The 18,520-nt window shown below is 37.2% G+C and overlaps 1 protein-coding gene across 1 annotated transcript in view; it reads right to left on the bottom strand.

Moving 5' to 3' along the window:
* TRIP12 (thyroid hormone receptor interactor 12) overlaps positions 1-18,520 on the bottom strand; it is a 77,239-nt gene that overhangs the window by 10,653 nt on the left and 48,066 nt on the right. The window contains exons 14-37 of the mRNA XM_019474021.1: positions 17,991-18,059; positions 17,704-17,869; positions 16,863-16,980; positions 16,565-16,721; positions 16,107-16,260; positions 15,341-15,569; positions 14,478-14,596; positions 13,532-13,739; positions 12,638-12,738; positions 12,337-12,511; positions 11,789-11,930; positions 10,548-10,739; positions 9,736-9,887; positions 7,725-7,882; positions 7,205-7,278; positions 6,899-7,098; positions 5,961-6,087; positions 5,507-5,659; positions 4,896-5,038; positions 3,399-3,555; positions 2,109-2,207; positions 1,453-1,567; positions 712-866; positions 33-197 (exon numbers count right to left, since the gene is read on the bottom strand). Coding sequence (XP_019329566.1) covers positions 33-197; positions 712-866; positions 1,453-1,567; positions 2,109-2,207; positions 3,399-3,555; positions 4,896-5,038; positions 5,507-5,659; positions 5,961-6,087; positions 6,899-7,098; positions 7,205-7,278; positions 7,725-7,882; positions 9,736-9,887; positions 10,548-10,739; positions 11,789-11,930; positions 12,337-12,511; positions 12,638-12,738; positions 13,532-13,739; positions 14,478-14,596; positions 15,341-15,569; positions 16,107-16,260; positions 16,565-16,721; positions 16,863-16,980; positions 17,704-17,869; positions 17,991-18,059 — 3,528 coding nt within the window. The remainder of the gene's footprint in view (positions 1-32; positions 198-711; positions 867-1,452; positions 1,568-2,108; positions 2,208-3,398; positions 3,556-4,895; positions 5,039-5,506; positions 5,660-5,960; positions 6,088-6,898; positions 7,099-7,204; positions 7,279-7,724; positions 7,883-9,735; positions 9,888-10,547; positions 10,740-11,788; positions 11,931-12,336; positions 12,512-12,637; positions 12,739-13,531; positions 13,740-14,477; positions 14,597-15,340; positions 15,570-16,106; positions 16,261-16,564; positions 16,722-16,862; positions 16,981-17,703; positions 17,870-17,990; positions 18,060-18,520) is intronic.

Raw genomic sequence — 18,520 nt, forward strand, 5'->3', positions numbered from 1 at the left:
GCACTCTTCCATTCTTAGGGTTACTTTCCCACCTGTGTTTTGTCCTGTTCAAGTCTTTTCTTTTGTCTTACAATATCTTCAAGGTGATATATTGATTTGGCTACTACTGGATCAATACTGAACAAGTCATGTGATGTCAAGGAAGTTTCCTGTCGTAACATCCATTTATAAAAAGGAAGTCCAAGAGGAAGGTCCACCTGGAAATCAAAGCTTTGTTTTGAAAAGTCTGTCTTTGTTTTGACCTGTCTTCCAAAACTATATCTTTTGCATTTTCTCTCTTGACTAGATCTAGAATACCATTTACTAATTCATAGCTCTGGCGCACACCAAGACACCATGTCTGAGCATTTTTACCTGAGAAATTTGCAGTTGAGAAAACACAACTGACTGCCTAGTGCAATCGGCAAGCTAGCAGCTGGAATAATAATAAGCCCCAAATGATCTTTAAAGAAGACTGGAGAGAGACTGCAACACATGGCAGGCAATGGCTTTTGGCTTTTTTCACTACGGTCTCAAAAGCCCCTGTAAAGATCTTCAATATACACTACCCTTTCCCCCTCAAAAGCTCAGCTGCATCTCTCCCCACCCCACCCAAACTGCTAGAGCTGAAAATAATTCCATGCAACTCTTAGTGCTATTTTTTCCCCAACACAGTCAGAACTAGAATTTTCATTTAACCCTTCAGAATCACATTTTCCATTTTATTCTCACCAGTCTAAAATCCATGATTGCCTTGGCCATTAGTTTTCCCAGAAAGCGGAACTTCATTTTAACCTTTGCTATGTGAGCTGGCTTGGCTGTTCTACCAAAAGGAAGCGCAAAAAGGCCCTGAAGGTTATGGATGTACTTGGTACCTTCCTGGCTTCCTGTTGACAAAGAAAGAAAAAAAAAAAAGTTCAACACACACACTGCTAGTTTCATTCCAGATGCAAGTGTGAAAGCAGCTATCAGATAACCATAGAATCATAGAATCATTGAGGTTGGAAAAGACCTCTAAGATCATCGAGTCCAACCGTCGACCCAACACCACCACCCACTAAACCATGTCCCTAAGTGCCTCATCTACTCGTCTTTTAAATACTTCCAGGGATGGGGACTCCACCACTTCTTACTTGGGAGAAGAGACCGACACCCACCTCGCTACAACCTCCTTTCAGGGAGTTGTAGAGAGCGATGAGGTCTCCCCTCAGCCTCCTTTTCTCCAGGCTAAACAGTCCCAGTTCAGTTCCCTCCTCCTCATAAGACTTGTTCTCCAGACCCCTCACCATAACCTAAAGTTTCTTATAAAATTAAGAAAAAACCCACAAAGATAACCACACACTATCGTGAGGCATATTATCTGACCACAAACTGAGGTGCTCTTTCAATCAAAGCCATTCACGTAATTAAAGTCAACTTAGAATCAATTCAATATTAGATCAATATTGATAGTTTAGGTAGTAAAACGTTTACCTTTTGGATTGGCTAAAGTCACTTCTTCTCCCCTCCAAAGGCCTAAGTCTGCTCTCTGTAGTTCCTGAGATACAAGTGCATAGAACTCTAGCGTGGGGCCTAGGCCTGTGCCAACCTTAAGGGGGAGGGAGGGTACGGGGAGAGGAGGGAGAATGAGATAAATAAATGAGTCCATTAGGTCAGTTTGAACACCAAAATCTTTACTTAGACTGAGAAATATAGTACATTATTGGCTATAAAGAAGACTGCATTGCAAAAGGCATCTAGAGAACCTAACTATGTCAACAGTTACAATAGGACTGAGACAGCTTGGAAAGACCACATATCAGAGGGAATAATAGTGGACTAAAAGTATTAACCACCTAATGATCATATTATAGAAGAAACGCACACAGCTGTTTGCTTAGAGTTAGAAAAAAGCGCTCTGCAGAATAAGACTGATTATGAAATTTAGTAGATCAGAAAGTTTCTCCTAGCAACTAAAAAAAAAAAAAATCACAACCAAGTAGATCAGGGATAATTAATAGATAAAATTTTGTGGCACCAGCAATGGGAAGGACCACAAGTCTGACCAAGTCATTCTATGAAAGTTGTAGCTTTTTTGTATTAATCTTCAGTAAAAAGGGGTTAAATTAGACTGCATTGATATTACTTACTTCATTCTCATACTGGATTTCCAACATGGCTCTTGAACTGCCTAGATCCTGCATCACAGATTCTGCCTGTTTCAACAGCTCATCTCTGTTCACAGTGCGCTACACATTAGAGAAGTTTTAAGTAGTGAAATTATGTCTGTAAGTCCCAGCTCCCAAGGCAGTTACAACAGGAAAAAAATTAGTTATGCAAGTTTTTCCACCCCATGCTAATAGTTCCACAGTTCAACAATTTGTAAGCTTATACTTTGACAAAATAATTCCTTCTTCTATATCAAAACTGACTAGAATTAAAGTGTTCGATATAAAATGAAAAATCAATGCCTTACATTTGTATCAGTATAACTAATAGGTACTACTCTTGCCAAGAATCTGGCAGTAGGACTGTAACATAGCAGAGAAGTGTTGTCATGTGATGTTACATACCTCGAACTAATATGTGGAGAAGAAAACACAGAATAAAGATGCCAAAATCCAGCAACCTAAAGGAATAACCTTATACCCTGCCCTTGCAGTAGGTTAAGTACCATCCCACCTCTAGTAGGGAAAGTGGCAGGTTTCAAAAAACAAAACAAACACCAAGGAAAAAAACCAAACCAAAAACCAACACAACAGCACTGGGTTTCCTACATGTTGGAAGCTATATTCTAGTTGAACTAGATTCTCATATCTCTTGTCTTTTTTCCCCAAAGGTATTCAAAATCATATAGCAGATCTACACTATACAGCAAATCTTAAATTAAGATAACATCTCTCCAGACTCAAGGCAGACACCCAAGACTCCCTCAATTTAAAACAGTCACAGCTTAGTCTTCTTATGTTGTGACAGGAGGTTTAATACCCTCCCAGAATACAAGGACAATGTTTTTGTTTATTCAGGTAACACTTAAGGGTCTAAATCCTATTGCTTGAATTATTCTGAAATTCTACATAAAGCAAAACAGAGGTTTACAAGCTAATATATGGAAATATCACTAATGTAACCTAAAACTTAAAGTTCATTCTTGGAGTATCGTTTCAGAAATTACATGAAGACTCCAATTCACAATTAAGCAGGATGTGAAAGCAATGTAGCATACTCGAGCCCCTTCTGCCACCTAGTGGCAGACACCTAGAAGACATTGTGCTTTCTACTCGGGGGGCTTTTAAACGAATTAAAAACAACCCTCCCCTTCATCGGTATACTACCAAAACCTGAAGTTTTACAAATAAATCTTGCTCACAATGATATTCTTAAAGACAATATAAAAATAAACAGATCATTCCTTCCATTTTTAAACAAGATATACCTACTTTTTTCCTGTCCAGTCGCGGTGCCACTCTGCTATCCTGAGAATCTGATTGATTGATTTCTGGATTAGTATCCAGTAGTCTTTGCATGGCTCGATCACGATCAAAAGCAGTTACATAAAACAGCATTTGACGGGTATCAAATGGAAAGAAAAATGGGCTGTAAAGAGCATTGGATTAGTTAGTTGGGTTCCAACTAGCATCTGTGACTATAGTTTAGTTTAAAACACAATGGAAGTGTAGTATGCCTGAAATTAGTGCTTTATTAAACACTGTAGTGAAAGCAGCCTCCAAAGGAAGCCTTTCAGAACACACTTTAGTTTTAGTTACAATGATTACAAGCAAGAGTCTAGAGATGCAATTTAACATAAGAAGGAACCACAAGAAGTTCCAGAAACAACTTACTCTTCCAGAAAAATAACTCAAAATCCTTGAATGCCTTGGCTATGCAAAGCCTATATCAGAAAATAAGTATTCTTTTACTTGTTCACACCTGGTTTATAATTAGCAAGTCTAACTTAGATCAAAGATTTTAAGAAGGTGGCTCAAGCTCCCATATTGGGGGGGAGGGGGGAGAAGAATGGGAATGTGCCTACAGCAGCACCAGCATTCTGCCTTCCACCATTTTCAAAAAACACTTTAAACAATCTGTGAAAGACTACCAGAGAGACTTTTTATTTTAATTTATCAGTTCTGCTATTCTTGAAGGCATGTGTACATTAACAGTGTAGTCCTCCACTGACATTTAAGTGAAAAGGCACTTTTACGGAACAAATGCTGCTACAGATGTCTGTATAAGAATAAACATTCATACTCATCATTTGTTGTCTGGAATGTTTATGAAGAAATTTAGAGATTTTATTTCAAAAATAAAAAACCAAATAGTTTCTCTAGAGCATGTATTTCCAGTCAATTGTCACCAATGTTGCTTCAATTAACATGCTTGAAAACTCCAAGAATGTCAATTCTGATTTCTCATTCTTTCAAGTGCAAGTTTTACACCTTATGCTCTGTATGAAGATACTACAAAGTACTACGAATATAGCTTTATAAAAGTTATTTATAGTATTTCATCAGTAATTATAAAAATATTTTCCTTTGTACCATATTGAATACGCTAAGATAAATGTAGTGGTATGACAAAAATGCCGTTAAGCAGTTTAACAGGAGGAAAAAAAAATGCTCTGAATAATCAAGTACTATTATTTCAACGAGGAAGCTTCAAATTGCTTAGAAACTCCTGTACGAAGTGGTCCAAACTTTGCACCTAGACTATCCCTCCATATTTGGTTTAAACTATGCAATATAGGTGTAAACATTCATTCAAGTGTCACTATGTAACTTAGCAAGACTTCTCTGACTACATTTTACTCTCCCCCAGCATTTTCAAAAGCCTTGTAAGATACGATGCACCTGCGCTGCCCAGCCAAGAGGCCTACTGAACTCAAATTAGAAATACTGAACTCAAATTAGAAATACTATATGGTAAGTCATTCATACCATGTTTTTCCAAGTTCTGTCAGCCAAGTTGGTATGTTTCCTGTCATAATTACCAAAGGATCCTGAAGCTGCCTGTTTGCTTTTGCTGTCAGTTTACTGTTGATAAACTCTGAGGTTGGAATTATCTCCTTGCAGATTGCATTCTGTGTTGAATAAAAACAATGTACTTCTAGTTAAAGAAATGCTGGAAGAAATACCAAGCCTTTGTTAAAAGTTTTTTTATGCTTCTGATTTGCTTATCATCACAAGAAAAAAAAAAAAAAAACTTTCATTGTCACTTTGGCCATACAGAGTCTAAGCCATGAAAGAAAGACTGAGTAGATTTTTACTATTCATTTTCTTTTCAGGAATAACATTGCTCATTGAACTTAAGGAAGGAAAAAGCATGGAAATGTGTTTAACACACTATAGTGGAAGTACGATTGACTTTAAGAATTTATAGCCTTCATCTTAACAGAAGTTAGAGAAATAGGTAGGGGAAGATGATAGTATTTGCATTATTTTGTCTTGGTGGGGGGGTGGCGGATGGGGGGAAGAAGGCTATTTTAAAGTGTTTCAGCACAGAGTTGTCTCTATCAAGTTTAAAATGATTTAAAAAGTGCTCTACTCACATCATACAAGTAATACCAGTATCGACTGATAGCATGTAAAACTCTCAAAAGAAGAATAACATCTAATGAGGGATCTTCAAATGTTATGTTTTCAGGTGGAATAGATATGAGGTAAACTTCTAGAGGATTTAATACCGAAGGGCATACACCATCTAGCAGGAAAAAAAAAGAGTATGTTATCAAAACAAATCAATTAGAAGTCTTCAAGATTTAACTGTAGGCTCCCAAGGAGCCTAGGTAGTATTAGTCACGGCATTCACTTAACTACAACAGTTTAATTAGACAATTCAGTAAGTATCTTATTTTTAGTTTTAATACACACATTAACATATGCTTACTTTTCTTATACTATGTTTGCTTTAAAAGAAACACTACGGTGTCTCTAAACACTCTTCCTCCCCATCCTTTCAGAAATTTCACAAATCTAACATATTAGCAAGGCAACACAGTCAGCGTGCCACAATTCATCATGCTTTTTAGAATTTCTAGGGGAGGTTTTTGTGGGAGCAGTTTGGGCTCTTCCTCTTTTACCGCCAACACAGTCCTTATTACCATCTTCATCCTCTCGCACGGGTTTGTACCTAAAAAGTAATTAAAAGTTAAAAACGTGTTTGTGAAATACTAACTTACATGGAAACAAAATCAGTTATAAAAGTGTTAGTTCTTTGATTACCAGGATTTTACTTGAATAACAGTTAAAAGCAGAAAGACAAGAACAATGCACTTGGATATGATCCAGCCTTTGAAGCTAGGCCCTCAGAAGCAATGTATGTCATGGGGGAGAAAAAAAGGGGACCCTCCGGCTCCATGAACTGGAAGAAGAGAAGCAGAAGGTATAGACAAAAAAAACAAAGTGGTTTTGGGTTTGTTTGGTTTTTGTTGGGTTTTGGGGGGGGTGGTTTTTTTTTGCTTTTGCATAATACATTTAAATATTAGAAAGAAAAAGACACTGCTGAATGTTAGAATGTTTGGCACAGTCATAGGTCAATACTGCTCCTTGTGAAGTATGGCCAGAGAATACATATACCTGCACAGCAATCAACTATAAAAACCGGTATGAAGTTGAGCATTATTTGTAGACTGCAGACACATTCGCTATTGTTTGTGGTAAGTTACCCAACCCTAAGAATGATTTCCCTCCATCTAGCAGGTGTCATTTAAGATTTCCCATTTCTTGTTCATCAGCTTCACTCATGAGCTAGAAAGAACATTAGTAGCTGACAATGAATTCTTACTAAAATTTAAGTATTTCAAGCACATCAGGAAAAACGAAGCTTTACAGTTTGGGGCGGCCAGGGGGGGTGGGGGGAGACAGCTATATTCCAATTTTTTTTATGTATATACATCTAAGAAACTGGAGAAGTTGTCCCCTGATTTCTCTAGCCAACTTACCAAATGGTATGCGTTTTTGTCCAAATCCCAGCTCTTCCTAATGGGTTGCTTTCATCATCTGTAGACTCCCTCTCCTCCTCAGCTTGCAAACTGTACTGCCTCACTGCTTGATATACCGTCATATTGTATGGCAGCAAGTGATCTCCAATGTAAAATTGCAGTCTGTGTCTCACATTCCCTGAATTTAAGAATTGAGCAGCCTGAACAAAACAAAAAAGCCACACAAGTTAGGAAACTTGTTGCTAGCTTTTCTTTAAGCCTCTCCCCACCCTGTTCACTCCCCTTACCCCCAGAGCAAAAGCTTACCAAAGATTCATCTATTTCTTCATCTGACCCATCATCATCACTATCCTCATCATCTTCTCTAACTCTTCCATAGCCTGAGGAAAGAGAGGAGAAAGACATCCTTATTTGTTTTTACACAAAATGTAGCAATGCTTTTGTACTCTGACTTTTATAAACTCCACCATTTAAAACGGTTCCAAAATACATCAGTTAAAGAAGTGAGGTTCAGACATGTTAGAATAAATTTCAGTATCAACATCTGGCATCAAAAATGCCAAGTTACAGCCAATCTGACAGTCAACTAGATTATACTTCTGTTAGTATTTAGACTGAACTGTTTACAACAGGAAGAAGTTTGTCCCAGAAAAGAGGAGATTCTCTGCAGCCTTAGTCTCCTCCCCTGTGAGCAAGATACACTTATAGGTACCCTCCCATCTGTCTCCAGTATAATCCTCACAGGTTTTTACAGACTCCACACTACTGACAGTAGTGACTATCCCAAGAAGCAAGACACATGTGACTGTGTAATATATATATATACCTCTAACTACAAGGTATCTTTCAATGGCTTGTACCAAAGCCAGAGGATCAATCTTCACAGGTCCACCTTTCCACTGTTTCACATTAGCACAGTCTGGATGTCTTTGCAGTTGGCATTTTAATTGATGTGTATTGAAGAATTTTAAAGCTTGGGATCCTCTGTTAAGAGAAAAACTCAAAATAATTTGTGAAAAAAGTTGCTACACAAAGAATCTAATAACCATAATTGCATTAAAAAATGCATTAAAATAGGCTTATACATGCATTTACAAATTCACTTGTTCAGAGTATTATTTCTCAGCCTATTTCTCTAAAAATAAGCTATTAAGATTTGGATAAACAGATTAAAAATTTTATTCTACAAGAATACCAGAATCCAAAGTTGGACAAAATCTGATTTCCAATGGAAGCTATGTGGATTAAGAGAAAGTCCAGTCTGAGATCTGATTACAATATGGCCTATACTGACCATCTTTGAGGTCTGAAGTTGTTCAGTGGTCAGCTGATGCCACATGAGATTTAGAGCTGTGTTTACCTGCAGTGCAATAAGGATCAGAATTGGGGGTGGAAAATGCAAGTATCCATTCATATGTTTTTTAATAAGGACCTAAAGAGACAACCTGAAAGCTCCTCTGTTTTTCCTTACCAGGTATAGTTAATATACATGTTCCGTCTCGCCAAACTATCAATACTCAAGCTAGCTGTTCTTACACGCAAACCTCTTATCTTGGGCTGCTTCTACTTCCAGGTGCTAGTGAAAGATTGCCAAATCTTAATGCCTCAAAATCCTCATTGACATAATCCACAGTAAGACTAGCAGTTAAACAATGCTGCAGTAGTCTGACTTCCCATGTTTAATTTTCTATCAAAAAGAATAGCAGAATTTTGCTTCTATGATTGGCAGCTTTATATCTTTTGTAGTTATCCCACTTTTTACAGAAGTAGTGCATATTAGGAAGCGTTGTAAGATTACAGAGCACATACTATTTGCAAAAGCCAGTATCAAGACAATGAATTCCTTCAAGTATTAGAAATCTGTGTATTGCATTCATTCCCATGGATTTTAACAGTTTCACAAAACCAAGTACTGAATTTTAATGTAAGTTAGATTCATGCTATAGCGTGAGGCTCTAATACATCTACTATAACGGATGTTGACATTTTGTCACAATTAGTGACAAAAAAATCCACACTATCTTACTACCCAAGAGACAGAAGATTTTGGCATTTCAAACTTTAAAGAAGAGTTTTCAAAAATTCATTTTCAATGCTCCTTCCGTCCTAATTTCTACATAGTCACAAGAATATGTCTGTAATCAAATTGAGCTTTTAGACAGCACCACAAAATGCATATAAGTTTTGAAAGTAACTTATACTGAAATAAGACTTACTAACTGCTATACACCAAATGAAAAAGTGTTGATTATTAAAGAAAAGTACAGAAAAGAAATTGTAGAAATAGGCCTTCAGTCACTCAAATTTGTTACTTAAAATGCAAATAACAAGTTGGATTCCAAATTTAATCTATCTTAAGACACAGGCCAGGTCTACAGTTATTTTAAACTATGTTGACAGCCAACTGTTATCACCCAACCCATTATCATCCTAGAGAGCAGAACCTATCTGAATAACAAAGTTTAGCGCTGTAATACAAACTCTCAGCAGTTTAATTCACTAAAAAATACCAGTGTCTCATGAATAAATAGATGATTTCTTTCCAGTGTTTGTTACATGGGGACAAGGAAGACATTTGAATTTTTAAAGCTTAAATTTAGAGATGGCATTTAAAATTACACATCCATCCCCAATCTAAGTGAGAGAAGTTTCAAGATGGTAAGCAAACATTTGGTTAAATATTCAATCTTCCACTGAATAAAAAAGCCAACTGTGTAATTGCTTTTGTCTTTAATAGGGTCAGAAGTTTCCATTACCTCTTGGAACTTTTAGCATTGAAAAAAGTTTTGGAAAACAAAAGCTTCCAACAAAACTGTTACCTGAGCATTAATCCTTACCTGCTCCCTGTTCCATTTCCACTAGGGAAGTCATGCACTTTGACAGGAAACTGTTCCATCTGACTGAGGCAATTGTTCATTTTATGGACTAACGCCAACAAAGGTGCATTTTCTAATGGCTCTAATCTTCCAAGGGGTTCTTCTCCAGGAAGCTGAAATATATTCTGGTCTTTTAATTATGTGCTTGAATTAATCCATCTTAAACAATTTATACCACAAGTTGTTTGAAAAAAAGAAAAAACTCAACTAGATGACACATAACAAGTTTATGAAAGACCTGTTTCAAAGAACGCACTTTTCTCTCCTGGTTTCAACTGAATAGCCCTACAGACTTTAGGCATTCACCCTTAACCATGAGCAGTAAGCTTCACAGAAGCTGTAGTTATCTACTTTCCTCTCTTCCACTTTAAATATCTTCCTTTAAAAACAGGACAATCTAGTTTCTTGCAGTCTTTAGGACTAAAGAGAGCAAGTGATAAGATTACTATCCAAATTCTTTCTATATCAACTTCTTAAAAGTCAGGAACAACTTTTAAGTTGTTCAAGACTCAGACAATTGGCCATTTTGGAATCTCTTTCCACTGTTGTGGGGAATTTTCTATAATTACAGGGTATTCTAAAAAGTTTATGACCTGTAAATACATAGAACCATGTGAAAGTTGTAGTGTTATACAGCTTAGGCATAAACAAAACATTCCTTCCGTACTCATCTTTAAGTCAAGGTCATTGCTGAACCTTCTCAGATGGTCAGATAAGTACAATTTGAGAGAAAGACAACTAAGAATGACAAAACAATAAACAAGAAAACTTACTGGAGAAGAAAAAAATACATGAAGAAATCTTTTCAATCTGATATCTCTGCTTACAGCATCTTTCTCACTTTTAGATGTCAAATAAAGCAGCAGTTGTTTAACAAACCCACTATGCTGGATTTCAAAGGAGGAGACGTCAGACTCCGAGACAATGCTACGGATTTCTACAAGGCACTCTGTTCCACCATCCACCTGAAAAATATGAAAGTAGTATTTTACTACCCAGGTATTATAAGGGCTTAAGAAATACTGTTTTTCCTCCTATTGCACGGAACAGCTCTAAAGGGAAAGGAAAAAAAAAAAAGGGGGGGGGGGAAGTCGGGGGGGAAAAGTACTCAATACAAGCAATGACAGGGCAAATAATCTGAGGATAAGTAATTTCTCTATTCAAGGGGAGACATTACAGGCAACATCTACATTTTCCCTGTTTTAAGAGAAATGCAAGGTCCCATTTTTGTCTCATGCAACGTAAAGATGAGCTCCAAACAGAAAGTTTTGGGGTTTTGTTTGTTTTGTTTTTTTTAAAAAAACCCTCAGATTGGTATATAATTTTACATGACATCTGTGTGGGAGAAAGGAGAAGGGAAAGTTTCATATTTTAATGATTGCTTAGATCAAAGCACAGAATGTAAAACTCAGCTGTTTAGCTACTTTAGAAGTTACAGGTTTAGACTATCTATCAAGGATCACAACTGTCTGAGAAGCAAGGCTCAAGTTCTTGAGATGCTAGTAGATTTAGCCCAATCTGTATTTCTTCTATCCTTTCAACAAAATGCTACTTCCCTCTCTTGTCCTCCCGCAACCCCCAAAGTTTGTTACAAACTGTGTTCTTCTCCAGGTATAAAGTCAATCCCTCACACTTAACTAAGTGTTTTATTTCAAATTTAAGAATTAAGTGACACATTGCTAGGAACCAAGAATACCTTTGTTGATACTAGTCATTTAATTCTTAAATTTGAAATAAAACACTAAGTGACACATTGCTAGGAACTAAGAATACCTTTGTTGATACTAGTCATTTATCATATATGATGTATCAGAACTTATATACAATTCTAACAAAAATCCCAAGCAAACCATTGCAAGTTAAGAAACACTGTATCATCATTTAAGATAACAAAAGCTATGCTTAAAATATTGGCCATGGTGTCTAAAACAGTCGGCTTTCCTCTAGCTTCCTCCTAAATACTTCTACTGCTTCCATTCCCACCCCCACTCCAACTAAGTTTGCCATTTCTAACCTGGAGGTTGAGTTGTTCAGTTGCAGTGCAAAGTCTCTGTAATACGTTTAGTGCAGGATTGCTTCCATCCATGTTTTCAGAACTAAAATAACGTTCTACAAATTTATGGGCTTGCTCCTTAATCCAGCCCTTAATTTTTTCTCTGTAAAGAAGCACACAGAAGGCATTCAGCCATACTTAGCATTTTCATGCTCCAATATTACAAGCGAACACAGCCAGAGTATCATTTTCCCCATGTTTAACAGCAGTCACAGACAAAAACCCTTCCCTCTTACTCAAACACAGTAAAGGTCTAGTCTCTACAGATTACTTCTTGCACTGTTTTTCCCTATTCTCCAATTTTTCCCCAGCATGCTACTTTAAACTATTAAAAGGTTATTTTCTCTACCTCAATTTCTTGATTCTTCTTCCAGAGTTATTTTAACAGTGGTTAAGCTCAAACTTCTTTGATAGGTGCTACTTAATCACCTGATGGCTTATCATAAGAAAGCAGCTGCACCTCAAAGTCAACACCATATTAGAAGTATTTTGATTTTTTGTGTGTGTACCTGTTATTAGAAATGGTATCCTTGGAAGCAGCCCTTGCAAGACCACTTACTCCTGCTGTTCGCGCTGGTTCAATGTTATTACTGTTGGACTGTGTGCTTAATCTTCCCCATGTTTTAGGATTTAAACTTGCCAAGAAGGAAGATTTAGGAGATTGAGTAGTTGTAGGGCTTTTAGCTGGAGGAAGCAAAGACAAAATTAAGAGAATCAACAGGTTTATTACAGCTAGCACTCTTGACAGCCTATAAGCTTACTTTTAAATTTAAAAGGAGGTAAGAGTATCATGTTTTAAGAATGATTTACCTTGATTGTCTACTTTATCATCATCTCTTGGAGGAGAGTATTTTGGTCTCCTTGGCCCTCGTTTTGGCAGTCTTTTTCTCTTTAGAACATCGCTCAGTCGTCTGTCCAAATTTAAAAATAAAGTAACATGATTCCATCCACCATATTCATACGCATACCCATGCCTCAGTTTAAGATGCATTTGCCAGCTTTTTCCTCCACCCCATAACAAGGAGGACACAAGGGAAGAACGAGCTCTGGGAGAAGGGGCCTCAACTCTATTTTAATTGGAAGGACAAAGCGACTATTCCATCCAGAAAGAGGGGGTTTTGCTTGCTGTCACCTTTCTACTATGGGCAGCCAAATACAGCCAGAAGTGCCACTGAATAAAGGTTTCTCATCATTTTCATGTTTTTATTTGTGTAACCATTTGGTTATTCATCTATTTGAATACACTTAAAAAGAAACAAACAAACAAAAAAATTCCACAAATTTCTACTGAATAAACACCAAAAGACACTGTGTATTTGACCTGCCTCCCCTATTAAAACCCAGAAAGCACTTTTTCAGCAATGTATGGAGTTTCTACTCACCAAGCCCTACACTTCCCAAGTTCACATATTTCTATTCTGGTTTAAGCTGAGTCTCCTTATTATGCCAATACATTAAGACAAACATTTCACCTTTAAAATAAGGGCAAACTGTGTAATGCTAAAATAATTTATTCCTACAAGAGATATTAATTCTACAAGTGTTCAAAATGGTTGCATTCCAACAAAATAACTTAAGGATGACTTCTTTTTCCTCCAGTCTCCAGCAGAAAGGAACCATGCACCATAGCTGTCATTTGTCTGAAAGAATCATTCTGTCCTCAAGAGTTACATGTTGTTTGTTCACAACAAATAGTGCACTTACCCCTGTGGGCTCAGATCCAAAGAATCCTCCCGGCTGTGTTGTAAGCTGGGAGAGCCCAAATCGGCAGCTGCATTACTGGCAGCAGTGGCTGTTCCAGTACTTATTGTTGTAGTGGTACCCAGCGTTCCTGATCCATTAGTGCATACTTTTGGTGGGCTTGTTAGCAAAGCCTCAGACTCCGCTAAGTTTTTCACTTGGTGCATCACCCCTTTGCAAAAGAAGAAATCTTTGTTTGGTGGGTTGGTTTGGTTGTGGGGGTTGGTTTGTTTGTTTTTTGGGGTTTGTTTTTTTTTTTGGGGGGGGGAGGGGGAGGACAGATCACAGACAGACAACAAAAGGTGTTTGAAAAGGTAGAAGTCTGTTATTAGAACCTGTTTTGACTATGGCAGCATTGGCTCACTCCACCCACCAATACTAAGTTTTAAAAGCAGTTCAACCCTTTCTTGAAAAAGTTAACCTACATAGTTTAAAATAAAAATAATAATGACAGCAGCACGAACAGTAACTAAAGTAGTTTTAGTTACTTAAAAAAGTTAAAGTAGTCTTTAACAGTAGCTAAAGAAACCCAATAATCCCCAGTATATTACAACAAAGAGTTCCTGTCAAAGATTCATCAGTTTTGTCCAGTAAGACTACTCACGTAATTTCAGCAAGCCATATTCAGCCTAAATATAAGTTCACTAGCATTTAGTAAGCCTGTACAAACTTGTTTCAGATTCAGAAGAAACAAGCTTGTCTCCTCCAGAGTCTTGGTCAGCTCCTCCCCTGTCATATGACAATAGCTTGCATGGATTTGCCTTTATTAAAGAACAATGTTAACTTTTCACAGCTTGGGAGGGATGGAGCTGGGGGTAAAGAACATGGATTCTCCACACACACATGCTTTTAAAATACTAAATAAGGAGGTGAAGAGGGGAAAGAAAAAAAAAAAGCAAGCAAGATTTACCTTCTCTTCTGAAGTAAACACTAAAAATGTCAGGTAATTTTTGCATTAAAATCTCTGCCATCTGCAGGGCTCCAACTACTATTTTAAGGTCTTGACTCGACAGCATGGAGGCAATATGACTAAAACAGATAATTTATTAGAATTAGGTTTGTCTTTTCCTTTTCTGTTGTTTTAAAAAAAATAAAATAAAATGAAGCCAGTTCATCTTGCATACATAGTACTGGAAACTGAAAGCAAACACATTTCATTGTGGTTTTGTAAAAGCTATAAATAAACGGACTGAAGAAGTCCTCTTCCACCTAAATCACTTTTATCAAGTTTTAACACGTGGCATAAAGGAAAAGAGAGAGTTTTCTTCCTTTAAAGAATATGGTGTTGTGGATCTCTGTACTACCTTTGAAAAACTAGTCAGTTTATTTTCTAATTGCATCCTTTTACCTAGACCCCTAACTTTATGGTATATCACGTAGGAGAGGTTTCATGAATAGAACTTACCAGTTGAATGCCATGAGTGTCTGTTACTATTCACATTGTATTACCTCAAAAGTCATCTTGCCCTCAGAAAAGTTTATAGGCAAGTTTTAGAAATCAGGAAAACAATAAGTGGTGATAATAGACATTATCAGTACACACAGCCATATAGGTAATCCAAGTTTCCAATAAGAACACCTAGCGTTGGCTCCTACTGCAAAATCTAAGATGCAAAAAAATCCTGAAGAGCTGGCAGCCTCAGCTTTTGGAAAATAAATATGTAAGAATTTAAAAGTACAATTTTCCCCTGAAAAATATGATTCAAAAAAGTAATCACAAGTTTGAGTTGTAAGCTCAAAATCAGTTTCATTCACAATAGTTAATGAACCCACCTTGAAACAGCATGGTTTTTCAGCACATCCTTCAGAAGTTCAGCATCAGCAAAATAAATTATCCTAAGAATTGCTCTAAGGCACTTGTGTCTAACAGCAGGTCCAGCTGAAGAACTATATACTTCATAAAGAACACCAAACAATGTTTTGATAAAGGATTTTGCCAGTTCTGGGTCCTCTTTCATTAGTTGTGCTCGAGCATCATCCTTCTTCAATTCTGAATGTCCACCTGTGAGAAATTGTGCAACAAATCACTGCATAGTTCTTTGAATCTCTGCTCTGACGATTACTTTCTTTTTTTAAAGCTGAATTAAATTATATCTTTTCAATTCAAGAGCTAAACTAAGAACCAGAAGTCAAACTGATGGCAAGAATGTAGGTACAAATCCTCCTCTTTCAAGGAGTCAAATCTTTTTTCTTCAGTTTTCTTATTTATTTCTGTACGATAGTAAGAAGTCCTCACAAAGTCTTCGTTAAATAAGAGTTGTATGAACAAAGCTGTTTCAGAAAATCCCAAGCCAGGAACACCCCCAGCTCCCCTCCAGTTTAATGCATTTTCAGTTCCCAGAAAGAGAGTTTATTTGTTAAGAATACGTATCATCAGTTTGAGTTTTGTTGTAAAGCTGTCTTCATTCACGTAAATCAGAATAGTTTGATGTTCCACAGAAACCACAAGAAATATATTAGCCAAGTAGTAGACTGTTGTATAACCCAGCATAAGTTAGCCATAGCTAGAGACACCAGGTGTCTCCTAAGCTGTACTTACTAGTGTTTGTATTGGCTAAAGGGTTTGGTTTTCGCTGAATGGCACGTGCTGTTCCAGTATCCTCGTTTATTTGCTGCATAGAGTTAAAATCAATAGTATAGACACGCCCAAGCGTAGAGAGGCTTATCTCATCCTCACCAACCTGATGAGCTGCCTAAAAACAAGGATGAGTTTAAAGTTAAGAAATCCCTAACAAATAGGAAGCTACATGAAAAGCTATGAGGGGCAACACAGCAGGAAAAACAATGACTGACAGAAATACAATGAGAACAGCAATTAAGCAGTTCACCCATTACTGAATACCAAAATAGTGCAAGGAAGTTTGAGGAAACTCATGCGTTTCTTACTCAGAAAGAACAAGGCTTGTATTTTCAAAACTATAAAGAAAGCACTCAATTCCCTATACAACCACATGCATATTTAAAAAACATCACCACACAAATGTGTGGAATTACTACCTCTATTATTCGACTATCAATCCTGTTATAGGGATGCCAGAGACCCCTGTCATCTCGCCACTGCCATATTGCACCATCTGTATTTTGCGCATTTCCTTTCTTTAGCATAGTATCAACAGCAAAGATTCCCTCTTTTGGCAGGCAAGGCATCAGTTCACTGCAAAGAACATTAAAACAGTATTTTACTAGAAGTATACAGTAAGGTCCATCTAAGCTGAAAACTGTTTGCCTTCATTTTAGAGAAGTTACGGATTTTAACATACCAACCAGACCCAAAACCTAGGGCTGCATAACTTACCAGATAAGAGAAGTAAGCTCATAAAGTTCTTGAGGACTTCGTGGAACAAGGTCAATTTGTTCTTGACAACTCCCATTTGAGGCTCCACAAAGGAGGAAGTGAAGTGTTTCTGCAATATCTATAAAAATTATTATTTATGAGATTGCCTATATCAGAATACGGACTCCATTTTGTGTTAGACACTGCGCAGAAGAGTTAGTCACTGCCCTAAGCAAACAGACAGTAGGCAGAAAGACAAAAGCCATCTCTTCGAACATTGTAAGAAATGCATTTTTGCTCAGGTCCAGGGTTTGTGGGGTTTTTTGGGGTTGGGTTTTTTTCCTTTAAAGGACATCTGGGGGGATATATCACTCAATATACACGGCACAGAAGAAAACAGGGGAACATACAGGGCAGTTGAAGTGACAAGTCAAAATTTACAAGATGAAAAGAAGAAAACAAGTGAGAACTAAGACAGCTACACAGTGGTTACTTTTCTTAATGTTTTCCCTTAGAAAAAAAAGCCCTTAAATCGCATGTTTTCCCCACCTGGTAAAGACTACGAAAAGAATTATTCAACTTGTGTTGAAATGAGTAACTTGTGCAGCTAATACAGACTCAAAATTAGGCGAGCACTCCAGTGACAACAGCTAGAGACAGGAAAGGGGAGAAAAAACCCTCAGGAAAAAAACCAAAAAGCTTTCAACAAGATTAACTAAACTTTGTATCCCAGGGGAAGCATAGTAAGAGAGAGAAAAATAAGAGAACACAATATTTGTATAATCAAGTGCACTGAGTTCCATATTGACTGTAGGCATTAACTTAAATAGGTCCCCCAGAGTATGAAAGAGCAAGTACTCACTTTGCTTCATAAGTTGGACTGCAAGTGTAGGACAATTGGAGCACATTAAGGAAAACATGCGCACCACCATGATGAACATTCCTGAGCTCAGGATAGGAGGCGTCACTACCAAGAGTTGCTGGATATTTGTTAACAAGTCCTTGGAAGCAACCTGCTGGAGCAAGTTCTTCAGGAGGGAACAGCAAAATTAAAAACGTTAGTCTGACTTTGAAAGGTAAGTCCTTCGGAGAAACTGAGGGAGGGAAGAGGGAAACAAAAATCCACGCCCCAAAAAACCACACCCTTACCTCCTCATGCTGAAAGTTGTCCACTAGCCGTGCAAAACAGAGACAAGTGCTTTCAACAGACTTTTTGTCCTATTATAAAAAAAGTTAAGTATTCGTTTGAATTAAAATATTTTAACTTGCATTGGATTATCCTGTCATTTTGAGACATTCATAAAATTTCTCCAAAAAGGCCAGTCAAATCACATTTTACAGAATATTACAGCTCTGAATTTTAAATTCTTTGATACAGTCTAAACCGACCTCCTGATATGGCATATTCCCTGGGAAACACCTCACACTTGTAACACAAATACCTTTAGGGACCTTTAAAGATGAATAAATGTGTCTATAATATCCTTTTTGGATTCTACAAGGAGGAAACAAAAGGGAAGAGAGCTACAAAGCCAAAGCAAGGAGATATAGATAATAAGCAGGAGTGAAGACTACAGACTACACGAAGCCTGATTTTTATATCATGCAGTCCAGCCAAGACAGCAAATCCAAAGACACCAAGATAGTAAAGATTGTTCTAAAACCAGCTCTATTTAAAA

This window comes from Aptenodytes forsteri, unplaced genomic scaffold (assembly GCF_000699145.1).
Source record: "Aptenodytes forsteri isolate BGI_AS27 unplaced genomic scaffold, ASM69914v1 Scaffold184, whole genome shotgun sequence".
NCBI classification, from domain to species: Eukaryota; Metazoa; Chordata; class Aves; order Sphenisciformes; family Spheniscidae; genus Aptenodytes; species Aptenodytes forsteri.